At 37.8% G+C, this 25,858-nt stretch overlaps 1 protein-coding gene across 2 annotated transcripts in view; it reads right to left on the bottom strand.

Moving 5' to 3' along the window:
* Positions 1-5,483: 5,483 nt before the first annotated feature.
* LOC127446684 (inactive phospholipase D5-like) overlaps positions 5,484-25,858 on the bottom strand; it is a 48,181-nt gene continuing 27,806 nt past the window's right edge. For both annotated transcript variants that reach the window (XM_051707819.1, XM_051707822.1), the window contains exons 8-10: positions 23,630-23,795; positions 23,401-23,491; positions 5,484-7,640 (exon numbers count right to left, since the gene is read on the bottom strand). In XM_051707819.1, coding sequence (XP_051563779.1) covers positions 7,378-7,640; positions 23,401-23,491; positions 23,630-23,795 — 520 coding nt within the window. In that variant the 3' untranslated portion in view covers positions 5,484-7,377. The remainder of the gene's footprint in view (positions 7,641-23,400; positions 23,492-23,629; positions 23,796-25,858) is intronic.

Raw genomic sequence — 25,858 nt, 5'->3', positions numbered from 1 at the left:
GTGGAGGAGGGCGTGGCTGGGCCATGATGATGCACGACTAGCACTGAGTTGTCTAATCAGTGGGAGAGAGATAAGGAGGGGCCGGGACGCTAGTTCGAGAGAGACGCACGTGTCGTGTGTGTGCATCTTAGTTTTGTTTGCCGCAAAGTACTTTTATGTTTGAGTTATGTTCTGTCATTAAAGTTTATGTTGCTGTTCAGCCAGTTCCCGCCTCCTCCTTTCCCTTAAGTTGAGATCTTGTCCGCTACAGGATAGTTCACCCAAAAATGAAAATTCTCTCATCATTTACTCACCATCCCAGATGTGTATGACTTCCTTTCTTCAGCAGAATACATTTGAAGAAAAATAGAAAAATATCTCAGCTCAGTAGGTCCTTATAATGGATGTGGATGGTAACACAATTTTTGATGCTCCAAAAAGCACAGCTAATCAGCATTAATGTCATCCATACGACTCCAGTGGTTAAATGAATGTCTTATAAAGCTATACGATCACTTTTGTTGCGAAAAAGACCAATATTTAAGTACTTTAAAAAAAAAAAAAAAAAAAGCCTTTATTTTGATTTTCAGTTAAGGTGTACAGTTCAACACTTATAAGGTCCAAAAAGGAACATAAGAGTACAGTTGAATTAGACTAAAGAAAAAGAATCAGATACAAAAATAGTGTCAAATATTTCTTAAAAAAGAGAGAAGCAAATAAGCAAATAAATAAATAAATAATAAAACAAAGAAAGGGCAGTCAAAAGAAATCACAACATGATGTCACAGCATTTGCTCAATACAAGCATTAAGAATACAGTATGTGAAAAAGTGCGAAGCAATTACATTCCTAAGTATTCCGATACACGTGTTTACATTCTGTAAACCTTCTTTCCATTGTTCCTCCTGAATAACTAAACCTAAGTCTCCTTCCCACGCTTTTCCTGAGTGTAGTAGTATCATTGTCTAACCGATTAATCAACACTTGGTAAAAATAAGACACTGCTTTGGGATCTCCAGCATTAAATCTTTTGATTTCCTCTAGTATCTCGTGTTTCTTTAACATCTCAAAATTGGGAAAGTGTTTTCTTACGTAATCTCTTATTTGCAGGTACCTATAGAAGGGGGTTCTGGGTATCTCAAATCTTGTTTGGAACTCCTGAAAATACAGAAACTGTCCATTCATATAAAGAGAGCTGATGTCGCATATTCTCTTTCGCTTCCATAGGGATTTTTGCATATTGGACTATCGACATATAAATTTGGGGCTTTAATATGCATTCTAATTTGCTTCCAGATGTTTAATGCTTGATCGATCACAAAATGATTGTTGTAAAGATTCTTATTTACCTTTCCTGGGCTATTGAGGAGTGCCTGCAGCAACGTATTGCAGCAGAGGGCTTGTTCTATATTAAGCCAGTCATGTTTCTCATATACTCCCTCCGTATGGTCTACTTTCCACCAGGAAAAAACGTTTAAATGGGCGGCCCAGTTGTATGCTTTAAAGGCCTAAATATGTGTTTTTTTTATTTATTTTTTTATTCTCGCTGTTTTATAGTTCCACAAAAAATTTTTATTATCTTATCTAGATGTTTAAATAGCAACTGTGGTATACATGAAGGGATGGCTTGAAATAAATGGAGGAACCTTGGTAAGACTGCCATCTTGATCACATTAATTTGACCTACTAACAATGGCAGTGTCCTCCAGTATTCTGTATTACTTTTTAGTTGATCAACCTTCTTCTGCCAAATGGTATGGTTTGTCGCCATAACTAAGTCTTTTAGTTATTGTGACGCCTAGGTACGTAAAGGAGTTATCCGCTATTTTGAATGGGGTGGACTTTAAATACTGCTTGCAGATATTAGATGTAATTGGCATTAATATACTCTTTTCCTAATTAATGGTAAAAGCAGATATATTGCCAAATCTTTTAATAGAGGTAAGAAGTGGTGGAATAGATTCACCAGGATTTTTAACAAATATCAGTATATCGTCTGCATACAAAGAAACATGCTGTGGAGTGTCTCCTACCACAATGGGCTGAATATCTATCTGTTGTCGGATAAATGTTGCCAAAGGTTCAACCGTAACTGCAAATAGGAATGAGGAAAGCAGACAGCCTTGTCATGTCCCTCTATGAATCGAGAAGGGGGTTGAGATATTTTGATTTGTCACAACTGAGGCTTTTGGAAATGAATATATCACTTTGATCCAATCTCTGAATATACAGCCACACCCAAATTTCTTTAATGCTGACAACATGTAATCCCATTCGACTTGGTCGAATGCGCACTGAGCATCTAAAGAGATAACCACCGCTTCTGATTTATGTTCTGAATATAAGACACTGCACTGGCGACGCAGGTTAAAAAACATTTACCTGCCAGGCACAAAGCCTGTTTGATCTGGGTGGATAATGTCACAAATGTGCTTCCTCAGCCTATTTGCAAGAATTTTCCCAATTATTTTTGTTTCGGTGGGCAACAAGGATATTGGTCTATATGAAGACACCAACAGCCGATCACGTCCTGGTTTAGGTATAAGAACAATGTTTACATTATACAATGACGGGGAGAATCTACCAACTTCCTCTGAATGTCTAAACACACACATTGGCAATGGTAGGATCACTTTACCGAGTCTTTTATAAAATTTGATGCCAAACCCATCTGGCCCTGGGGCCTTATTGTTAGGAAACTCCTTAATTGCGGCTTCCACCTCTTCCATACTAATAACTGCATCCAACGCCTTTAAGTCCTCATCATTTAACTTTGGTAGACGTAATCCCTCAAAAAAAAATGCATCAAACTTTTTTTGGTCTGTCTTACCTCCAGAAGTATAAACTTCCAAATAAAACTTGGCAAATTTTAAGTTTATCTCTACTGAATCGGTTATTATTTCACCTTCTTTACTTTTGATTTGGTATATAGCTCTGGATGATTGATCTTGTCTCAATTGTCGTGCTAGAAAATGGTATGGTTTGTCGCCAAATTCATAGCACTTTTGCTTAAATTTACCCATTAACCTCAAGACCGCTTCAGATAGCAAGGAATTGTATTCATATTTCAGTGCAACAATTTTCTTTAGCAGCATCATATCTGGGTTTTTTTTTTATACAGGTCTTCAAGTCCAGCAAGGGTTTTCTCAATTACAGTCATCCTTGCCTTTGTTTTCTTCCTTTGAGCTGCTTCAAATGCAATTATTTCTCCTTGGACTACAATTTTTTGTGTCTCCCATAAATCTGAGTCATGTACATCACCTTTGTCATTAATGTCTAAGAATTGTGTAATCTTCCTTTCGAGATCTTTACAGAAAACCTCGTCCTTTAAAAGTGCATTATCTAATCGCCACCAAAATTCTCTTTTTGAATTGTCTAGTCTAAGATCTAATGAGTGAAGTGCATGGTCCGATATTATTATATTGTGATATTTTTATATTGTGATATAACTTTGAGTCCAACAGAAAAAGTCAATCCATGAATAAGTGTTATGTACTAAAGAGAAAATGAAAAATCTTTCCCAGAAGGGTTAAGAACTCTCTATATGTCTATAATGTTTAAAGGCTGCATATAATGTCTTATCATAGTGCTCGACTGGCTAATTGACTTGGCTGTCTGTCTAAAGTATTATCCAAGACACAATTAAAGTCCCCTCCAAAAATTATACTTGTTTCTGATATATCAGGGATTCATTTAAAGACTTTCTGAAAGAAGTTTGGGTCATCAAAATTAGGAATGTTCAAATTAACTAAAGTAACTTGTTTTGAATTTATAGAACCCACTGCAATAATGAATCTACCATTTTGATCTGAGGTAGTCTTCTTATGTATAAAAGGTAAATTTTTTCGTATCAGAATAGCCACCCCCCCTGGCCTTAGTAGTAAACATAGACTGATATACTTGAGCAATCCAGTTAGCTCTTAACCTGTTTTCTTCTCCTCTCTTAATATGCATTTTTTTGGATAAAACCTATATCTGTTTTTAGAGATTTCAGTTGTGAAAAAACGTTCCCCTACTTCACAGGATTATTTAGTCCCCTAATATTCCAGTTTATGAGTCTAATATTACCCAATCCGCTGTCATGTTTCTCTTTACCAGAGATATCTGTTGACATCTTATATAATAAAAAATAAAATAAATGTATTATATATCCATACTGTTTAAGGAACATGAATGTTTGGACCTTCCTCCGAGCTAGTAAACTTAAACACAACTAACCGGTACCCCACAACACACAACCTGCTCTTCCGGGTGTGTTGCGCATGCGTCACTTCTCGCATGAACATGCCAAAGCCAATACATCACATGAGAGACCGTGTGACCTTAGCCCTCTTGTGAATGTGCATAATGCTGCGTAACGGAAGCAATTATGTATAGTTTAAAAGCACTTAAATATTGATATTTTTCACACCAAAAGCAACCATAGCGCTTTATAAGACCATGGATGACATTAATGATAGTCTGTGCTTTTTGGAACATCAAAAATTGTGTTACCATCCACATCCATTATAAGGACCCACTGAGCTGAGATATCTTTCTGTTTGTCTTCAAATGTGTTATGCTGAAGAAAGGATGTCATACACATCTGGGATGGCATGAGGATGAGTAAATTGTGAGAGAATTTTTTATTTTTGGGTGAACTTTCCCTTTAAGTTATTTTTTACTAAACATTCTCCTCCCTGTCCAGTAGGTGGCAATATGCATGAAGAATGCAAATCGCCAAAAACAAAAAAAGAAGAATGTGGAAGTGAAAATGGAGATTTTCACTTCCACACTTATCAAATTGCATCTGAAGATATGGATTTAACCACTGGAGTCACATTGCTGCCTTTATATGCTTTTTTGAGCTTCAAAGTTCTGGCCACCATTTACTTTACATGGTTTACATTCAACAGAGCTGAGAAATTTTTCTAAAAATCTTCATTTGTGTTCAGCAGAAGAAATAAAGTCATACACAGATGGCATGTTGGTGAATAAATGATAAGAGGATTTTCATTTTTGGGTGAAATTTTCCTTTAAAAGGGTATAAATTGCATTAGACAACAAAATGTAAGACTAAGTAGCCTCTGTAAACAAATGATGCTACTACAATGTTTCAGAACTAACTCCACTTTGCTTAGCTATTTTTGCAATGACTTTTAACAGACTGGTCCCATGGTTAATTTTAGTGATTGTATGAAGACAGTTGTACAATCTTTAATTGAAAATACATAAAATAAAGATCACTTGGTATGACTTTTTGTTATGTAGCAAGGACATTCATAAATGTGTAAGCACTTTTTCAGGCCCCTATAGATTTATTTTTTTTTAACCAGTAAAGTGAAAAATAGTTTCATTCTAAATTTTCATTTGTTGTTGCAAACATGTTTTTAATGCATTAAATGCAGTTTGAAAATATTTTGGACATTGTAATATGGAGGAATTCAGGCAATGTCTTACTGCTTTTCGCATGCCAAAAAAAAAAAAAAAAAAAAAAGAAAGAAATTGCTCCCTCAATTGAGGCTTTAAATTTATTTGGGTTTGATAGACATTTGCTCACAGGCTGACTCAACCTTCTACACATCAACACAGTGATAAACCAATAAGACAACTGTTGGCAGTCAATGTTTAATGAGCTCTTTAATATCTAATTATAACAGTCAGTTAGATGTGCTATACATTTAAAGGTGTATAATAAGTTATGCATTCCGTGTACGACAATAAGTATGCACATGGGAATATAACTCATGCTGCAGCAAACAGTTTTAATATATATGTATACAGTATATCATAAGATGCATTGTATCATAGAGAAGGTCATTCAGAAATCAATGAAAGCTACAGAATAGCAGGATATATAAGGCAAAGACACGTTGCAGCATCAGGCCACAAACTACTGAGAAATGAATGCAACATATGTGGCCTATGTACTGTAAGCATAATCAGCATAATTACATGTTTGAATATAGCATTAATGTAAAACAGTCATTTATAGAATTCTATATAAAGCTGTAGCCTATATATAAAAAGCTACATTTAAAGGGTGTAGGCTAAGTTTGCATTCCATAAGAAAATCAATCTCTTCTTTTGCATACAATTATAAAATATTTCAAGCTTTTAAGAACTGTGCATGCTGCATCATGTAAACAGTGTCAGATGTGCCATAATATATAGTCAACCATAAAGCAAGGACAGCTACAGTACAAGGCATTGTATGAAAAGGCTAATCAGCATGTTTGTGTTGGGATAACACAATTAAAAAGATAAAAAATATATATATTTCGTTCTTTTTTTTTGTTTTTAACTAAAAAATGTTCTTGATTTAAAAAAGCATATTTTATGATCCCAGTAAACCTGTTTTACATCTCAAGGAAATAATAATTTACAAAAGTTGGCATTGTTTTGGCAATGTACTTTCTAAAAATCATTCATGAGTAGTTTTACATTTTTGAATATACTGGTTTAAAAATAAAGAAATGTCTTTGAATATTACAGTAAATTATTTCCAAAATAAATAAATAAATTTACTTGAGATGCAAAATTGCGTAGCAAAATAATTGTCAGAGAATATATAAATGTTTCTAATCCCATTGGCAAATATTTGTTCTCGCATTTTAAGCATAAATATCAATACATTTATTTAGATTTATGCATATTTTGATCCTAGCAGTAAATTAATCTTGTTTTGATTTAAAATGTCATTTATTTAAAAAAGTATGTATGTTAATGATCCCACTGAACCTGTTTTACTTCTCAAGAAAAAATATTTACACAATGATTATACAATTTTGGCAATGTGCTTTCTTGAAAATCATTTTATGAGCAGTTTTAAGTTTTTGAATAAATAAAAAAAATTAAAAAATGTCTTAAAATATTGGAGTAAATTATTATATATATATAAAAAATCTTAACAAATATTTTTGTGTTAATTTCCAGTAAAAATATCACCTCAAAACAAATATTTACTTGAGAAGCAAAATTATTTTCAAAGAATATATCTTGAATTTAGTTAATTTTTTTCTTATCCAATTAGCACATAGTTTTTCTCTTATTTTAAATATTAGTAGATTTTGATAGATTTATGCATATTTTGCTTCTCAAGTATGATTGTATCTTGTTTAAAGGATGTTTATATATTACCTGGAAAACATGACAAAAATCTTGCTTTGCATTGTACTGACTGTTTATCTAAATACCTATGCGTTACATAACTGTTCAGTGAGAGGATAATGAAGTTTTTATTGAACTTGCTGTGCTGTAATGGAAAAACAAAAGCACGCACAAAAAATATTTTCCTTTATAGAAGTCCTTCAGAGATAATTATTCAATTCCATTGACAGCATCTGAAAATTGGAATGGGTTGAATCATGGCACAAATGTTCCAAGGCACAGATAAGTCCCTGGCTTAATGGTCCCACTTCAGAGAAGTTCCCTCTGGTCATTTACACTCTCTGGTTTTGTTTTCAAAGCCTGCAGTTTTTGTCTCCCATGTTGGTTCTCTTGTAGCGCCTTGCTGCCAGCAAGCAGGCTTAATGTGAAGGGTGAAAACCAATCTCTTTGAAAAGCAGCAGTCATATGCTTTACAAGAGTGTCATGGCCTTCCCGCTCGCTCTGCGTTTCCTGAATCACCAGCCCGACTCCTGCATTGAAGGCAAAGTCACTGCCAACCCAGTCCAGGTTCCCTTATTGACAGAGAGTTTTGATATTAATGCATATGAATGGTAAGTATGAGTAAAACACTTACACATACAATAATAAATGACTACTTTTGCAAGAGGGAAAATGGATAGATTGCTGTAAGTCATGGCATCAGCACACATTATTGCTACTTGCACTGCACCACATGTTTATGATGGCTTCATCCATCAGCCCTGAGGGATTTACATGTGATAAATATAAGGAATTAGTCAGGCTGGTGGAGAAGATTAATGAGTTAGAGACACGCATCTGAACGCTAGTGGAGGCCAGTGAGAAAGAGAAGCCTGTTAATATTGTTTTCGGCTGGGTAGTACAGTGAGCAACACACACACTTCGGTTCTGGCTGTAGATCCCCTGCAGCAGGGTGTTTGGGTGACGTCTTGGCAGCATACTCGTAGGGCAAAGCAATAGTACTCTCCCATTCCTGTTAGGATTTCCAATAGATTCTACCCACTCAGTTATGCACCCACTGAGAAGCCTGTTGGAAACACCCTGCTTATAGGTGATTCTATTGTAAGGAACGTGGAAATAGAGACTCCATCCGCCATAGTACAATGCATTTCGGGTGCCAGAGCATCTGACATCAAATAAAATGTACAAGTGCTGGCTAATGTTAAACGTAGATTTTCTAAGATTGTTATTCATATCGGCAATAACGATGTCCGGCTTCGCCAGTCGGAGATCACTAAAGATAATGTTAAAGAGGTGTGTGAACTTGCAAAACCGATGTCAGACACTGTAATATGCTCTGGTCTCCTCCCTGCTCGTCGTGGTGACAAGGTCTATAGTAGATTAGTGTTGCTGAATGGCTGGATGTCTGAGTGGTGTCCGCAGAATAGCATAGGATTTATAGACAATTGGAAGAGTTTTTGGGGTAGACCTGACATGCTAAAGAGTGACGGACTCCATCCCGCCAGGAAAGGTGCCGCTCTCCTCTCTAGTAATTTGGCTCATAATCTTAATAGTGATAGGGCCCAGGTCAGGAAGCAGACAAACTGGCTAATCTGAACATCTGCTAGCTGCCTTGAGACATCACACAGGTCACATAAACTACAACACATAGCAACTGTATCACCTAGATATCAAATAGAGACTGTGTCTGTTCCCCAAACTACCAAACACAAACTCTCACAAAGTCATTTAGGAAAAATTTGATTGATATGAAACTTGAAAATAACAAAAACATTTAAGATAAACATCATAAAAAGGTAGGATACTAAACATTAGATCACTTTCATCCAAAGCACTAATTAGGGCATAAGCACTGAATGTGCAGAGACCCTATTGTTCTTCTAAGGATTATTATTATAATTATAATAATTATTATTATTCTTTTTAAGGTTTTCTGTATTTTGGGGTAATTAACATGCAGAAAGTGTGGCACTTATATCAGACTTTGAAATAGCCCTCTTGTGTTTACCTGAATTGCTTCCAAATTGCTTACAATAATGTCAAGACACTGCTGAAATTGTAAAGGAATATTTTATAGCTTAAATACTGTTACCATGGCAACGTATTAATTGTTATTATTCCTCTTTTTCTATATTTGGGTGTTTTTGAGGCACTTGGCATGCTTAAAATGTCATGAAATTTTGCACACAAAGCAGATGTCGGCCATTAGGACTGGGCAAAAGTTCACACATGGGCATGTAGGTGGGGCTCTGTAGTGCCCCCTTTAAAATGGGCATGTAAGACGGCCTATTTAGCACCCTCATTTTCACCTACAGTCACCAAACTTGGTACATATATATTTCTCACCAAGCCGGACAACTTTCATAATTATAGTCATTAGCTCCGTCCAAAAGGAAGTCTGCCATTTTGGATTTTCTGAAAATCGCAAGCACTGAACTTTTAAATACTCCTTCTAAGGGATTCATGTGACTGGCACCAAATTTGTGCAACATCATGCCAAGACATTGTAGATGCTAAATTGTGAATGGATTTTTGATATTTTGAATGGCGTTGCCATGGCGATGCAATAAATTATGGCTAAAAATGTGAAACAGGAAGTTCCTTATATCTTCTGTGTGCATTGTATGATTTTGATGAAAATTCAGCTGTATATTTGGTAATGGTGCTGATCACATTTACGTGGCTATTTTGGGTCACAGCGCCACCAACTGGTAGCAGGAAGTATGGCACTTTTAACAGACTTTGAAATAGCCCTCTTATGTTTACATGAAATTTTGCACACACATCAGAGTCGTCTGCCATTAGCACTGGGCAAAAGTTTGCACATGATGTGTAGTGGGGCTCTGTAGCACCCCCTTTAAAATGGGCAGGTAACTGGGTCTCTGTAGCACTCCCATTTTCACCTAGAGTCACCAATTTCATTTCTGTCTAATTTATTTCCACCATTTTGAATTTTTTTGAAAAACTTACTTTTCAAACTCCTCCTAGACCGTTAGTCCGATCAGCATGAAATATATCTCATCTGCAGACCCCCCTGACAAAAAGTTATCAAAAGAATTTCGATACGTAAAATCTTTCCAAAGATATTAACGATATAATTTCTTCGGTTAAACACGATTGAGTAATTGATCAATATCTACTCAATGCAAACTCCAAACGTAACCAAACTCGGGACACATAGTCAACAGGATGTTTAGAAGATGTCAAAAAAGTTTTGTACAATTCCACCCCTAGTGGGCACTACAACTAAAAAACTGTGATAACTTTGCAGCCATTTGAGCGACAATGCTAAAATTAAATATGGATCTTCTTTGGTTCAAATACTAACATATTCTTAAAAAATTGATTTGACAAATTAACAAAAATGGTTGCCAGCAGCCAATCAAACTTCAGCACATAATAACTTGAATTGTGAATGGCTGATGCTCCTGAAACTTATTATACACAAGGAGGGTCTCTACAGGAAGCTGTATATAAAATTTTGTGAGAATCGGCCACATGGTGCCATTATAATAAGCTAATTTTCGTTTTTGCTAACAACTTCGGAACTGTATAGGCTAGAATATATATATATTTTTTGTTTCTCAAAATCCGTTAGTGCCCTTAAAGGATATGATCACATAGATTTTTATTTCCACATGAAATCTTTTCTACCATTTAGATTTTTTTGAAAAACCTACTTTTTCGAACTCGTCCTAGGCCATTTGTCCTGTTTGCACAAAACTTGGTATACATAATCTGCAGACCCTCCTGACAAAAAGTAATCAAAATAATTTTGATATGTCAAATTGTCTTAAAGATATAAGTGAATATGTTTTTGGGTGTGGCTTGTAATTACTAATTGGCCTGTATCTTGTGTGCAAAAAATTCAAACTTATCAAAACTTTCTGATAACATTCTGAGGTAACATGCAAATTTTCATCAATTTGGCAGAGCTATAACATAAGAAATAGCTATTTTTTACAACTGTAATAATGCTGTAATTGTATATGAACAGGCTGTTGTACTTTTTATCCACCAGAGGGAGCCCCACGACAACAATTGCCTTCAAAGTGTACTAACAGTTAATACTGAAATATTTTGCCATTCAGCAAAGTGAAGAAGCAAAGTGAAGAACCTCTGCTTAGTGAAGAAAGGTTATAACAGGGTTCGCACAAGGTCCTTAAGCACTTTAAGGACCTTGTGCGAACCCTGTTATAACCTTTTGAGAATTTAGCTTTTTGAAATTTAAGGTCTGGAAAACCTGGAAAATCGGCTTGTTTTGTGGAAAAGTTCTTAAAAGTGCTTGAAATTAAAAATGGAATGTGTATGCGATTTGTACAAATTATAAAAAAGTCAAAGTCTATAATGATATTTGTAATATTCCCCGCAGGCAGGACACAAACCGCCCTTGATTGGAAGGGCTGTGTGACTAACAGTACAGCTGCCTTCTACCTTGTATTAGTGTTAACAGTGGAGTCCCCCTCCCCCACCCTTATACAACTACCACTGCGGTGAATGAATTTTATAAAAATTTAGTGACATTTAAACGCTCAGATTCAGTTGATTTTGTGTGCTCATTTTTGTTAATTGGCTAATTTGAACCTTAGAAATGATCATGGTTTAGGTAAGTTGTAAGTTATGCAAAAAAAGACTTCGGTCTGTTGAGGATGTGGAAGGCCACTGAAGAGCCACATGAAGGGGGCAAAACATTGAAACATCAATTCGTGACTTTGTGGGACTTCCATCACTTTTGAGAGAACAGGTAAGAATACGGAGCAGTTAAGTTAAAACTGTGGGTGCAGTAGTAGTGTGACACATCTATACTCTTAAAGTTGTGCAACTTTTTCAACAAATAGTGGAGTACTGTCAGTTTCAAATTACTACATCATGTTTAAGTGATATTAATTTATAATGTGTACCTAGTTACTGGTCGTTCATGAACAAATCGTTCATTTTGAATGAATCTTTTATATGACTCGGGAAAACGAGTAGTCTCAGAGAGTGATTCGTTCATTATTTTGTAGCTGCACATGTGTAAAATCCGTGCTCGTGTTTCTTTCATTTTAAAAACACTTGAAAAAAAAATAAAAAAATGCACTTCCATTTAGCTATTTATTTTAATACATGAATATTTGTATTATTTCTATGAATTAATTTCATGTTTACATGGGTTGTTATTAAAATATTTGAAGTCTGTTCAAGTGCTCTTGTATTTTGTAAAAATTTAATCATGTTCCTATGGATTATTAATATTAGTTGGAGTCCATTTTAAGTGCTCTTTTGTATTTTGCACTAATTCTATGTTGATATGAGGGAGGTAGATATAGCCAGGGAACTAATGGCAATCAGGTGCCACTCATTGGCAGCAAGCTGGCATGATCAGCATTACTATGGAAACAATCACGGCTTCCATGGCAATGCAGATTATGCGAGTCAACAACACATGAACTCAACAGAGAACATGATGACAAACAAAAACAAACCAGCTGAATCACAGAGACCGTGACAACAGATTCCTCACATCTCATTTCTACATCCCTTAATGATCATCATGGAAAGTACTTAGCCACACCCTAGCAACCATTTAGAGCATCCTAGCAATCAAACCCCATTGGCTTCCATTCAAAAAGGCTGTGAGTGATATCTTTGGATCAGAATGTCCTGGAGAAATGACAGTCTGCTTGTTTTACTTGGGTGAGCAATCAGACTTCAGGTATCATTATAGAAACTACTTATCCACACCCTAGCAACCATTTAGAGCAACATAGCAAGCAAACCCCACTGACTTCCATTCAAACTGGCTGAGAGTGATATCTTTGGATCATAATGTCCTAGAGAAATGACAGTAGGCTTATTTACTTGGGTGAGTAATTAGACTTCATGTATCCACTTGAAAAACTACTTAGCCACGCCCTAGCAACCATTTAGAGCACCCTAGCAACCAAACCCCATTAACTTCCATTCAAACTGGCTGAGAGTGATATCTTTGGATCAGAATGTCATAGAGAAATGACAGTTGGCATGTTTTACTTGGGTGAGCAATCAGACTTCAGGTATCATTATAGAAACTACTTAGCCATGCCCTAGCAACCATTTAGAGCAACAGAGCAAGCAAACCCCACTGACTTCCATTCAAACTGGCTGAGAGTGATATCTTTGGATCATAATGTCCTAGAGAAATGACAGTAGGTTTATTTACTTGGGTGAGTAATTAGACTTCATGTATCCACTTGAAAAACTACTTAGCCACGCCCTAGCAACCATTTAGAGCACCTTAGCAACCAAACCCCATTAACTTCCATTCAAACTGGCTGAGAGTGATATCTTTGGATCAGAATGTCATAGAGAAATGACAGTTGGCATGTTTTATTTGGGTGAGCAATCAGACTTCAGGTATCATCATGGAAACTACTTAGCCATGCCCTAGCAACCATTTAGAGCACCCTAGCAGCCACACCCCATTGACTTCCATTCAAACTGGCTGAGAGTGATATCTTTGGATCAGAATGTCCTAGAGAAATGACAGTTGGCTTGTTTTACTTGGGTGGGCAATCATTCTTCAGGTATCATCATGGAAACTACTTAGCCACGCCCTAGAAACCATTTAGAGCACCCTAGCAGCCACACCCCATTGACTTCCATTCAAACTGGCTGAGAGTGATATCTTTGAATCAGAATGTCATAGAGAAATGACAGTTGGCTTGTTTTAATTGGGTGGGCAATCATTCTTCAAGTATCATCATGGAAACTACTTAGCCACGCCCTAGCAACCATTTGGAGCACCCTAGCAACCAAACCATATTGACTTCCATTCAAAATGCTTTGATGGGATCTCAGTATCAGAATGTTGTAGAGACTTCCGGTTTCGTTCATTTGACTCAAGATAGCAAGAAGCCTTTTGAGTATCACCTTGATAACTGCCTAGCAATAGGCAGTTGTTACTTTGTTACCCTTTGTTACTTGGTTACCCTAGCAACCTAGTAACAATCACATATCTCTGCACCAGGACAATGTAGAGACTTCCGGTTTCATTCATTTGACTCATGATAGCAAGGAGCCTTTTTAGTATTACCTTGGTAACTGACTAGCAACCAGATGGTGTTACCCTAGCAACCAAGTAACAAATCACATATCTCTGCACCAGAACATCATAGAAACTTCCCGTTTAGTTCATTCGACTCAGCATAACAAGGAGCCTTTTGAGTATTACCTTGGTAACTGACTAGCAACCAGATGGAGTTAACCTAACAACCATGTAACAAATCACATATCTCTGCACCAGAACTTCGTAGCAATTTCTGGTTTCATTCATTTGACTCAGGGTAGCAAGGAGCCTTTTGAGTATCACCTTGGTAACTGCCTAGCATCCAGATGGGGTTACCCTAGCAACCATGTAACAAATCACATATCTCTGCACCAGAACAATGTAGATACTTCCGGTTTCATTCATTTGACTTAGGGTAGCAAGGAGCCTTTTGAGTATCATCTTGGTTACTGCCTAGCAACCAGATGTATATACCCTAGCAACCATGTAACAAATCACATATCTCTGCACCAGAACATCGTAGCGACTTCCGGTTTCATTCATTTGACTCAGGGTAGCAAGGAGCCTTTTGAGTATCATCTTAGTAACTGCCTAGCAACCAAATGGGGCTACCCTAGCAACTATGTATCAAATCACATATCTCTGCACCAGAACGTCGGAGATACTTCCGGTTTCATTCATTTGACTCATGGTAGCAAGGAGCCTTTTGAGTATTACCTTGGTAACTGCCTAGCAACCAGATGGGGATACCCTAGCAACCAAGTAACAAAAACTATATCTCTGTACCAGAACATAGTAGAGACTTCCGGTTTTGTTCATTTGACTCAGACAAAACAAACAAAAATCACAACTCCTGAAACATTTTGCTTCAAAAGATATGAATTCAGCAACTGGAGTCGTATGGATTAATTTTATGCTGCCTTTTTGTGCATTTTACAGCTTCAAAATTTTGGTACCCAATTTTCAATAAATTTAGTTTAGGCAGGATCTATTCTGCCAATTTGTATTATTTGACATCCACTGGATCATTTCTGTCAATTCTTATTGTTTTGTTTATTTCTTCACATGTGCTTGGACCCCGATGATTGCTGCTTGCAGCTATATTATTATTATTATTATTATTATTATTATTATTATTATTATTCTTTTCAAGGTTTTCAGTAATTTTGGGGTACTTAACGTGTAAAAACTCTTTAAATTTTGCACACATGTCAGAGTCATCAGCAATTATGGCTGGGCAAAGTTGCAGGGGGGGGCATGCAGGGGGGGGGCTCTGTAGCACACCTTTTGACTTACAGTCACCAAAATTGGTACATATATAGTTCTCATCAAGTCGAGCAACTTTCATACTCATTAGCTCTGCCCAACAGCAAGCTGGCCATTTTGGATTTTCTGAAAATCGCAGGCCCTGAACATTTAAATACTCATCCTGGGGAATTCATGTGACTGGCACCAAATTTGTAGATGCTAAATTGCAAACAGATTTTTTATATTTTGAATGATGGTGAAGCAATATATTTATGGTGAAAATTGGGAAACAGGAAGTGCCTTATATCTTCTGTGTGCATTGTGTGATTTTGATGAAAATGTTGCTGCATGCTTGGTAATGGGGCTGATCACATTGATGTGACTATTATGGGTCACAGTCATAGCGCCACCAACTGGCAGCAGGAAGTATGGCACTTTTAACAGACTTTGAAATAGTTCTCTGGTATTTACATGAATTGCTTCAAAAGTCTTTAGAATAATGTCAAGACACTGCTGATGGAAAATTGTCAAGGGATATTTGATATCTTAAAAAGTTACATTAATTGTTATTATTCCTTTCTTCCTATATTTGACATTTTGCACACACATCAGAGTCATTGGCCATTAGGGCTGGGCAAAAGTTCATGCATGGTCATGGGGGGGGCTTGTAAGACGGCCTGTGTAGCACCCCCATTTTCACCTACAGTCACCATAATTGGTACATATATAGTTCTCATCAAGCCGGACAACTTTCATAATCATAGTTATTAGCTCTGCCCAATAGGAAGGTGGCCATTTTTTATACTGTAGTCTCTGAACAGTTAAATACTCCTCCTAGGTGTTTCATGAGACTGTCACCACATTTAGACAACATTATGCCAAGACAGTAGATGCTAAATTGAGAACAGATTTTTGATATATCGAATGGTGTTGTCATGGCGAGGCTTAAAATGAATGGCGAAAAATGGGAAACAGGAAGTGTTCTCATATCTTCTGTGTGCAATGTGTGATTTAGATCAAAATTGAGATATATGTTTAGTCTTGGGGCGAATCACATGGATGTGACTATTTTGGGTCATGGTCATAGCACCACCACCTGGCAGTAGGAAGTGTGGCTCTTACAACATACATTAAATTAGTCCTCTTATATTTACTCAAGTTGTTTAGAATAATGTCAAATGCCAAATGTATGTGTCCACCTTGCATTGTTTTCTGAAAGCCACCAGGTGGAAATGGACCCATGGTGCCTGGGCTGGTCATCACTGCTTGCAGCTATATTTGTAAATGAAATTATTACAGATCATAGTTTAGATTCACTCTGTTTGACTGAAACTTGGTATAAACAGGATGAATATATTAGTTTAAATGAGTCTAGTCCCCAAGGTTATTGTTATAAACATGAGCCTTGCCTGAAAGGTCGAGGAGGAGGTGTTGCTACAATTTACAGTGATGTTTTTGGTGTAACTCAGAGGTCAGGATATAAGTTAAATTCTTTGATAAACGGATAATGCTTAATGTGATATCATCAAATATAAATAAAAAAATCTCTGTCATCTTTTCTTCTTGCTACATTATATAGACCACCAGGGCCATAATCTGAATTCCTTGGAGAATTTGCTGATTTTCTGTCAAGTCTAGTAGTTACTGTGGATAGAGCTTTAATCATTGGTGACTTCAACATTCACATAGATACAGAAAATGATACACTGGGATTAGCATTTATCGATATTCTCTACTCTGTTGGGGTCAGACAAAATGTGACAGGATCAACTCATCGCCATAATCATATGCTAGATTTAAGTCTGTAATGTGGAATTGATGTTGATAATATAGCAATTCTGCCACAGAGCAATGATATGTCAGATCATTACCCCATCTCTTGTATGCTGCGCTTAGCAAAGGTCACTCAGTCTATGCCACATTATCGGTAGGGTAGAACTATTTTTTCGACCACTAAAGATAACTTCACTAATTACCTTCCAGATTTGTCTCAAATACTCAGTTAACCCAAAACTTTAGAATAACTTTTTGAAATCACAGAAATTATAGATATAGTCTTCTCTAGCACTCTTTTTTTATCCCCTTTTCTCCCAATTTGGAATGCCCAATTCTCACTACTTAGTAGGCCCTCGTAGTGGCGCGGTTACTCACCTCAATCCGGGTGGTGGAGAACAAGTCTCAGTTGCCTCCGCTTCTGAGACAGTCAATCCGCACATCTTATCACTTGGCTCATTGTGCATGACACCGCGGAGGCTCCTCATGTGGAGGCTAATGCTATTCTCCGTGATCCACGCACAACTTTACCACGCACCCCATTGAGAGCGAGAACCACTAATCACGACCACGAGGAGGTTACCCCATGTGACTCTACCCTCCCTAGCAACTGGGCCAATTTGGTTGCTTAGGTGACCTGGCTGGAGTCACTCAGCACACCCTGGATTCGAACTTGTGACTCCAGGAGTGGTAGTCAGTGTCAATACTTGCTGAGCTACCCAGGCCTCCTTCTCTAGCACTCTTGATAGTGTTGCCCCCCTTCGATTAATGAAAATTATAGAGAAAAGCCTCACACCATGGTACAATGATCACACTCATGTTCTTAAAAGAGCAGCTCGAAAAATGCAGCGCTAGTGGAAGAATACAAAATTAGAGGTCTTTCGTGGTGCATGGAATGATAGTGTCTCTAGCTACAGAAAGGCTCTAAAAGCAGCCAGGTTTGCATATTTTAGCAAACTCATAGAAAATGACCACAATAATCCTTGGTATTTATTCAGTACTGTGGATAAATTAGTAAGGAATAAAGCTTAGACTGAACCAGATATTCCATCGCAGCATAGTAGTAATGACTTCATGAATTTCTTTACTGAGAAATTTTTTTCTGAAATCTTTGATTTCCCCCTGCATGCCCCCCCCTGCAACTTTGCCCAGCCATAATGGCCGATGACTCTGACGTGTGTGCAAAATTTAAAGAGTTTTCACACATGTTAAGTACCCCAAAAGTACTGAAAACCTTGAAAAGAATAATAATAATAATAATAATAATAATAATAATAATAATAAAAATTGAATTATGCAACCATCTGCAATAGCACCTCTAAAGACAGTGTCTCATATTATTCCCCAAGATCAACTTCAATACTTTGCTGTCATAGGACAGGAAGAGCTAAACAAACTTATCAAAACATCAAAATCAACAACATGTATGTTAGATTCAATACTGACCAAGATATTTTTTTGGGGGGGATTTTTCCCCTTTTTCACCCAATTTGGAATGCCCAATTGCGCTTTTAAGTCCTTGTAGTTGTGGCTTGTTGAGCATGTTGCCACGGAGACACATCACGCCATCCACTGCGGCATCAGTGCTCAACTCACCATGCGCCCCACTGAGAACGAACCATGAGGAGGTTACCCCATGACCGTGACTCTACCCTCCCTAGCAACCAGGCCAATTTGGTTGCTTAGGAGACCTGGCTGGAGTCACTCAGCATGCCCTGGGATTTGAGCTAGGGAGCTAGTGAACTCCAGGGGTGATAGCCAGTGTCTTTTACCACTGAGCTACCCAGGCCCCCACCGCCAAGATATTAAAAGAATCTCAGAACCTCTTCTTAATATTATTAACTCCTCATTATCCTTAGGGCATGTCCCATGAAAATTTAAGATAGCAGTTATTAAACTGCTTATCAAGAAACCACAGCTTGATCCTGGAGATTTGGCTAATTATAGACCGATCTCAAATCTCCCATTTATGTCGAAAATACTAGAAAAGGTAGTGTCCTCCCAACTATGTTAATTTTTACAATAAATGGTATATAAGAAGAATTTCAGTCAGGATTTAGACACCATCATAGTACAGAGACTGCACTTACAGTGCATCCGGAAAGTATTCACAGCGCTTCACTTTTTCCACATTTTTGTTATGTTACAGCCTTATTCCAAAATGGATTAAATTCATTATTTTCCTCAAAATTCTACAAACAATACCCCATAATGACAACATGAAAGAAGTTTGTTTGAAATCTTTGCAAATTTATTAAAAATAAAAAACGGAAAAAAAAAACACATGAACATAAGTATTCACAGCCTTTGCCATGACACTAAAAATTGAGCTCAGGTGCATCCTGTTTCCACTGATCATCCTTGAGATGTCTCTACAACTTGATTGGCATCCACCTGTGGTAAATTCAGTTGATTGGACATGATTTGGAAAGGCACACACCTGTCTATATAATGTTCCACAGTTAACAGTGCATGTCAGAGCACAAACCAAGCCATGAAGTCCAAGGAATTGTCTGTAGACCTCTGAGACAGGACTGTATTGAGGCACAGATCTGGGGAAGGGTACAGAAACATTTCTGCAGCATTGAAGGTCCCAATGAGCACAGTGGCCTCCTCCATCTGTAAATGAAAGAAGTTTGGAACCACCAGGGCTCTTCCTAGAGCTGGCCGCCCGGCCAAACTGAGCGATCGGGGGAGAAGGACCTTAGTCAGGGAGGTGACCAAGAACCCAATGGTCACTCTGACAGAGCTCCAGCATTTCTCTGTGGAGAGAGGAGAAACTTCCAGAAGAACAACCATCTCTGCAGCACTCCACCAATCAGGCCTGTATGATAGAGTGGCCAGACGGAAGCCACTCCTCAGTAAAAGGCACATGAGAACCTGCCTGGAGTTTGCCAAAAGGCACCTGAAGGACTCTCAGACCATGAGAAACAAAGATTGAACTCTTTGGCCTGAATGGCAAGTGTCATGTCTGGAGGAAACCAGGCACCGCACATCACCTGGCCAATACCATCCCTACAGTGAAGCATGGTGGTAAGCATCATGCTGTGGGGATGTTTTTCAGCGGCAGGAACTGGGAGACTAGTCAGGATCGAGCGAAAGATGAATGCAGCAATGTACAGAGACATCCTTGATGAAAACTTGCTCCAGAGTGCTCTGGACCTCAGACTGTGGTGAAGGTTCATCTTCCAACAGGACAATGACCCTAAGCACACAGCCAAGATAACAAAGGAGTGGCTACAGGACAACTCTGTGAATGTCCTTGAGTGGCCCAGCCAGAGCCCAGACTTGAACCCGATTGAACATCTCTGGAGAGATCTGAAAATGGCTGTGCACCGACGCTCCCCATCCAACCTGATGGAGCTTGAGAGGTCCTGCAAAGAAGAATGGGAGAAACTGCCCAAAAATAGGTGTGCCAAGCTTGTAGCATCATATTCAAAAAGACTTGAGGCTGTAATTGGTGCCAAAGGTGCTTCTTCAAAGTATTGAGCAAAGGCTGTGAATACTTATGTACATGTGATTTTTTTTTCAAAGATTTCAAACAAACTACTTTCATGTTGTCATTATGGGGTATTGTTTGTAGAATTTTGAGGAAAATAATGAATTTAATCCATTTTGGAATAAGGCTGTAACATAACAAAATGTGGAAAAAGTGAAGCGCTGTGAATACTTTCCGGATGCACTGTATCAGTTACAAATGACTGGCTCTTCTGATTGCGGCTGTATTTCTCTTCTAGTGCTTTTAGATCTTAGTGCTGCCTTTGACACCATAGAACATGAAATTATCTTGTATAGACATGAGAATTATGTTAGCTTTTGTGGACAGGCATTAGCTTGGTTTAGGTCCTATTTTTCCGACCGCTACCACATTGTCTGTGTAAATGAGGAATTGTCAGATCAAACTAAAGTTAAGTATGGAGTGCCACAGGGATCAGTGAGAGACATGATCAGGAACCGTGGAATTAGATTTCACTGTTATGCCGACGATATCCAACTTTATATTTCCTCGAAACCCAATGTAATTTCACAATTCTCCAAGTTAGCAGAGTGTATCAATGATATCAAAGATTGGATGGCTAAAAATTTCCTTCTACTCAATTCCGACAAAACAGAGGTACTAATTATTGGACCAGAAACCTCTAAAAATAAGACGCAAAAATATAATTTGACTCGGTGGATGTACTGTTACATCGTCTTCTACAGCGAAGAACTGAAGTGTTATATTTGATAGCAATCTGTCCTTTGAAAACCACATTTCCAATGTTTGTAGAACAGCATTCTTCCATCTCAGAAATATTGCTAAGATATGACACATGCTCTCTGTTTCTAATGCCAAAAAACTAATTCATGCGTTTATGACCTCAAGTCTAGATTATTGTAATGCATTACTGGGAGGATGTCCTGCAGGGACTTCAGTTATTTCAAAATGCAGCAGCTAGAGTGCTGACTAGAACCACGAAATATGATCATATTAGCCCAATTTTAGTGTCGCTACATTGGCTAACTGTTAAATTTCGTATATTTATTTTAAATACTTCTAACTACTTACAAAGCCTTGAATGGACTAGCTCCACAGTACATATGTGACCTTCTATCACGCTATATTCCATCATGTTCACTAAGATCGCAAAATTCTGGCCTGTTAATAATACCTAGAATATCAAATCCATAAAAGGAGGTAGATCCTTTTCCTGTTTGGCTCCTAAATTATGAAATAGTCTTCCGAAGATGGTTTGGGAGACACACTCTCTGAGTTTAAGTTTAGACTAAAGACACATCTTTTCAGCCAGGCATACACCTAATTTAGCTATCAACTCATAGTTATGATGCAATAGTTATCTTTACTGGAACTGGAAACACATCTCATATTCTATAATCCCGTTTTTAAGTGAATGGCAACTACGCTAATTATTAATCTATTTGTTTCCCTGTCTTAACCTTGGGATACATATCCTGAGGTTACCAGAGTCTGCCAGATCCAGCTCTGGTCCTGCATGACGTCCAAATACGGTCCTGCCTGATGTCCGACTCCCACTACTACGTGTTGCTAAGTGATGACAACTAACTGCAGCCTGTGCCAGCCAGATATCACTTCAGTCTACTATGATGGACTTCACAGAGGATGAACTGATGCTAGCACCAACAGTCAGACATGGGATACTTCAATGGACACGGCCGGAAACTTGGACTTAAAATGGATTTCACCAGAAATTAAACTGCCACAAGCTTACAGTCGAACTGCAGTGCACCTTACTGACCTCTGCCTTCATCACCTTGGTCAAAGGATGGACTACAGTCTTAAAATGGAATACGTAGATAATAAATTATTTGCAGCATTCATCAGCCAAATAACAATTTAAAATCATGTCTTTACTTCTTCCTTTTTTTGAAACCGCACTATTATGACTCGAAGTTATTACTATATTACAGTTTTTTCTGTTGAAGCATAATTTTCTGTAAAGGTGTTTTGAAATGATGTGTGTTGTGAAAAGCGCTATACAAATAAAAACGACTTGACTTGATAGAAATGGTATTGCATCAGACGTTAGGTAAGGAGAGAGATGTGCCTTGCCCATTTTCTCTATTATATATATAAGTTAATGACTACAATTATTGGCATAGGAGAGACCAAAACCTTCTTACATTTATATATATTGTGACGAGTATCCCGTGCGTTTCAGTGTCGCCCTGGAATTGGAGCTCATTTGCCAATCAACCGTGAAATGCAGACGCTGATCGGCGTCACCTGCAAACGATCAGCTGGAGGGGATTTAAACGCCGGAGGAAGAAGAAGACGGTGAGCACCATCTCCAAAGCATGACACTAATCCTCGTCGCTCTCGCTTTCAATTCCAGACTCCAGCAACGAGTGAGCGCCGATCACCGCATGCATTCCACGGAAACTTCACGAATCACCGGATTCACGAACACAGACACCCGACACGCTCACCCTGCCCTTGCACCGAAGACACCACGCACCATTAAGTTCTCCTTTTACTTATTGTCACAATAAAACACCCCCTTTGTGGGACTGTGCACTTGAGAATAATTGTCTGTGCCTTGTTCATCCCGCCACTATATATATATATATATATATAATTGTTTTTTTTTTTTTTTACTAGTTGTCTGCATATTAAGCTAGGAAAGAAAATACTGTATTGTAAAGCTGAAAAAGTTACATACTACAGCTTTGGCAATAAAATGTTATGTATAGTTTACTTTCGTGCCAATAAAGCACACTAAATTAAAATCGATATTGAGAAAGAGAGAGAAAGACAGTCTTACCAATATATACTGCATTATCTGTCACTATGAATTTATTCTCATTTATTCTGTGCTGAAATCCTCCCATCTGTTCCTTGCCTCTGTAAAATCTCTGATTCAAAACAAATGCATACATACAGAAATATACAGAATATTTAAAAATATTGTATATATTATTTTTGGGTGTGTGCACGTACATTTAATCAAAAGATTATATCAATAGATCAATCGAAATAGATTCTTTCCTCACCACCTCTATCGAGCAGCTAGGCAGTCCTGTGCACAGCGCCTGCATTGATGTCATGAAATTCAAGGTTAGCAGATGTGTATGTGTCCACAGACTGATTAAAAGTCGAACTTTAACCTCTCTCATAACTGCAGCCTCCCGGAGCATCTCGTCTATTGGTGACCAGTACCTGAAGCAACAATACAACAAATAAACATTACAGACCTTAAAAATGTCCAAAAGTAAAAGTACTCCAAAAGTGGGGTATAAAGTCAAGATGCTCTATGGTCAAGGGTCCAAAATTAGTCCAAAAAAGCAAAATAACAATGTCACTCTTTTTAAAAAGTTTTTATTATCACATGCATCCTTACAAAAATCGAGAGTTCATGGCAAATTTGCAGCGAATTCTCCAGTGATTATTTTTACATGCAAATGAGCTTTGCGGCAAACTTGAGGCAAATTGTCCATTGTTGCTAAAGGTTTGCTGCAGGTTCACCACTACCTGTGAAGAGCTGCAAACTTCTGGCAAATATATGCGTCGAATCACAATCTCATTTAGATGTAAAAATAATGAGTGGGAAATTTGTGGCAATTTGCGGCTAGTTTGCCAGATCTCTAGATTTTTTGTAAGGGCAGTATCCAAAAAGTACACACCAAACACCTAGGTATAGGCTAAATCATGCTAGCAACATCTAGATACATTCTAGCAACACCTAGCTACATGCTAAAACATGCTAGCAATAGCAATGCTACCAACACCTAACAACATGCTAACAACATCTATTTACATGCTAGCAATGCCTAGCAACATGCTAGAACATGCTAGCATCACCTAGAAAGCCTGCATGCATGCCTGCCTGCCTGTCTGTATGTCTGTCTATCTATCTATCATCTATCTGACTGTTGGGCATGTAAAACTTTCAAACTTGTAACAATATTTTGAATTTAAAAAAAAGGTTTTGTCAAACCAACTTCAAATTTTGTCTACAACTTTTCAATCTTGTTTAAAAAAATAAATTATACAGATTTCAGGAATCAATCAGAATCTTTATCTTGTTTTCCAGTAAAACAACTAAAGGTCTTTAAATTATCTTAAGATAGAGTACAAAAATACACAAAGGTAAGTAGAAGGCATAAGATGTTTTCAGAGAAAATATCTTTAGTATCTTATTTAGATTTATAATTGTGATAGTTTTGATATCTCAATTTAAAACTTTATTCAATCATTCAGTGTAATTAAAAAAAAAAGCCTTCTATACACTGATAATAAACATATGTTCTATGTGCATTAGTTTACCATAATATTTTTTAAGAAATACTTAGATATAAAAATTATAATCCAGCGCTACGAGAAAAACTAATTTACAGGGGCTCCTGTGTTCACTTGTGCACTCATGAACGTGCAACGGACGTCAAGATATTCATTAAAAAATTACTTCAGTTTCAGATCGTTTTTCCAGCAAAACCTCTTGTACATCTCCAGAAGACTTGGAATATGTTGCACAAGCTACATTAGCCACGTTTCCACTATCGGGCCAAATGAGGACATGCTAGTGCATTCCAGGGCCAATTGCGTTCCCACTGTCACTTCCGGGGCTTCATCGTGCCTCCTTGGGGCTTTTGGCATTTGGCCCAGCGATTACCTTTGGGGCAAACAAGGCCAACTGGGGATTGAGGCGGATTCAATGTCAAAGGCGGAGTTTCACCGAACTTGTCAGGATATGTATCCAGCGCACAACGTTACAGGTTCGGGCGGATGCAGTACAAATGCGGGCGCAGTACAAATCCATTAAAACGCACAACGGACAAAGCAGTGCCTAAAGAAATGACTTTCCATGGTTTGGTGAACTTTCATAGACAGTGTGCTGGGACATCGTCCCGCTGTTAGTGGAGAGACCACTCGGGACATCATGGCAGTTACAGTCGGTGAGTTGTTATCCCTAATTTATCTTGCCAGCTACCTCGATGTTTTATATAACTAGATAACATGATACCTCAGCTTGAGCTTCCCTTTTGCTTGTGAAATGGGCAGGTTGTATGATGTTGGCAAAAGGGCAGCATATTAAGGGCGGGTTTTAGGGCAACGCTACAGGGCTATTGGCCAGATGGTGGGAACACAGATCGTTTTTGGTCTTGTGGCTCGAAGCCAAAGCTATTAGCCCCAGCTGGCCAGTTGATAGCCCTGGCTCGCACTGGCCCAATAGTGGAAAAGTGGCTATTGACTACATTTATGAGTCAATATACTTTTTTATG

This window comes from Myxocyprinus asiaticus, chromosome 9 (genome assembly GCF_019703515.2).
Source record: "Myxocyprinus asiaticus isolate MX2 ecotype Aquarium Trade chromosome 9, UBuf_Myxa_2, whole genome shotgun sequence".
Taxonomy (NCBI): Eukaryota; Metazoa; Chordata; class Actinopteri; order Cypriniformes; family Catostomidae; genus Myxocyprinus; species Myxocyprinus asiaticus.
The sequence above is the reverse complement of the archived record's forward strand: the minus strand, read 5'-3'. Positions and strand labels throughout refer to the sequence as shown.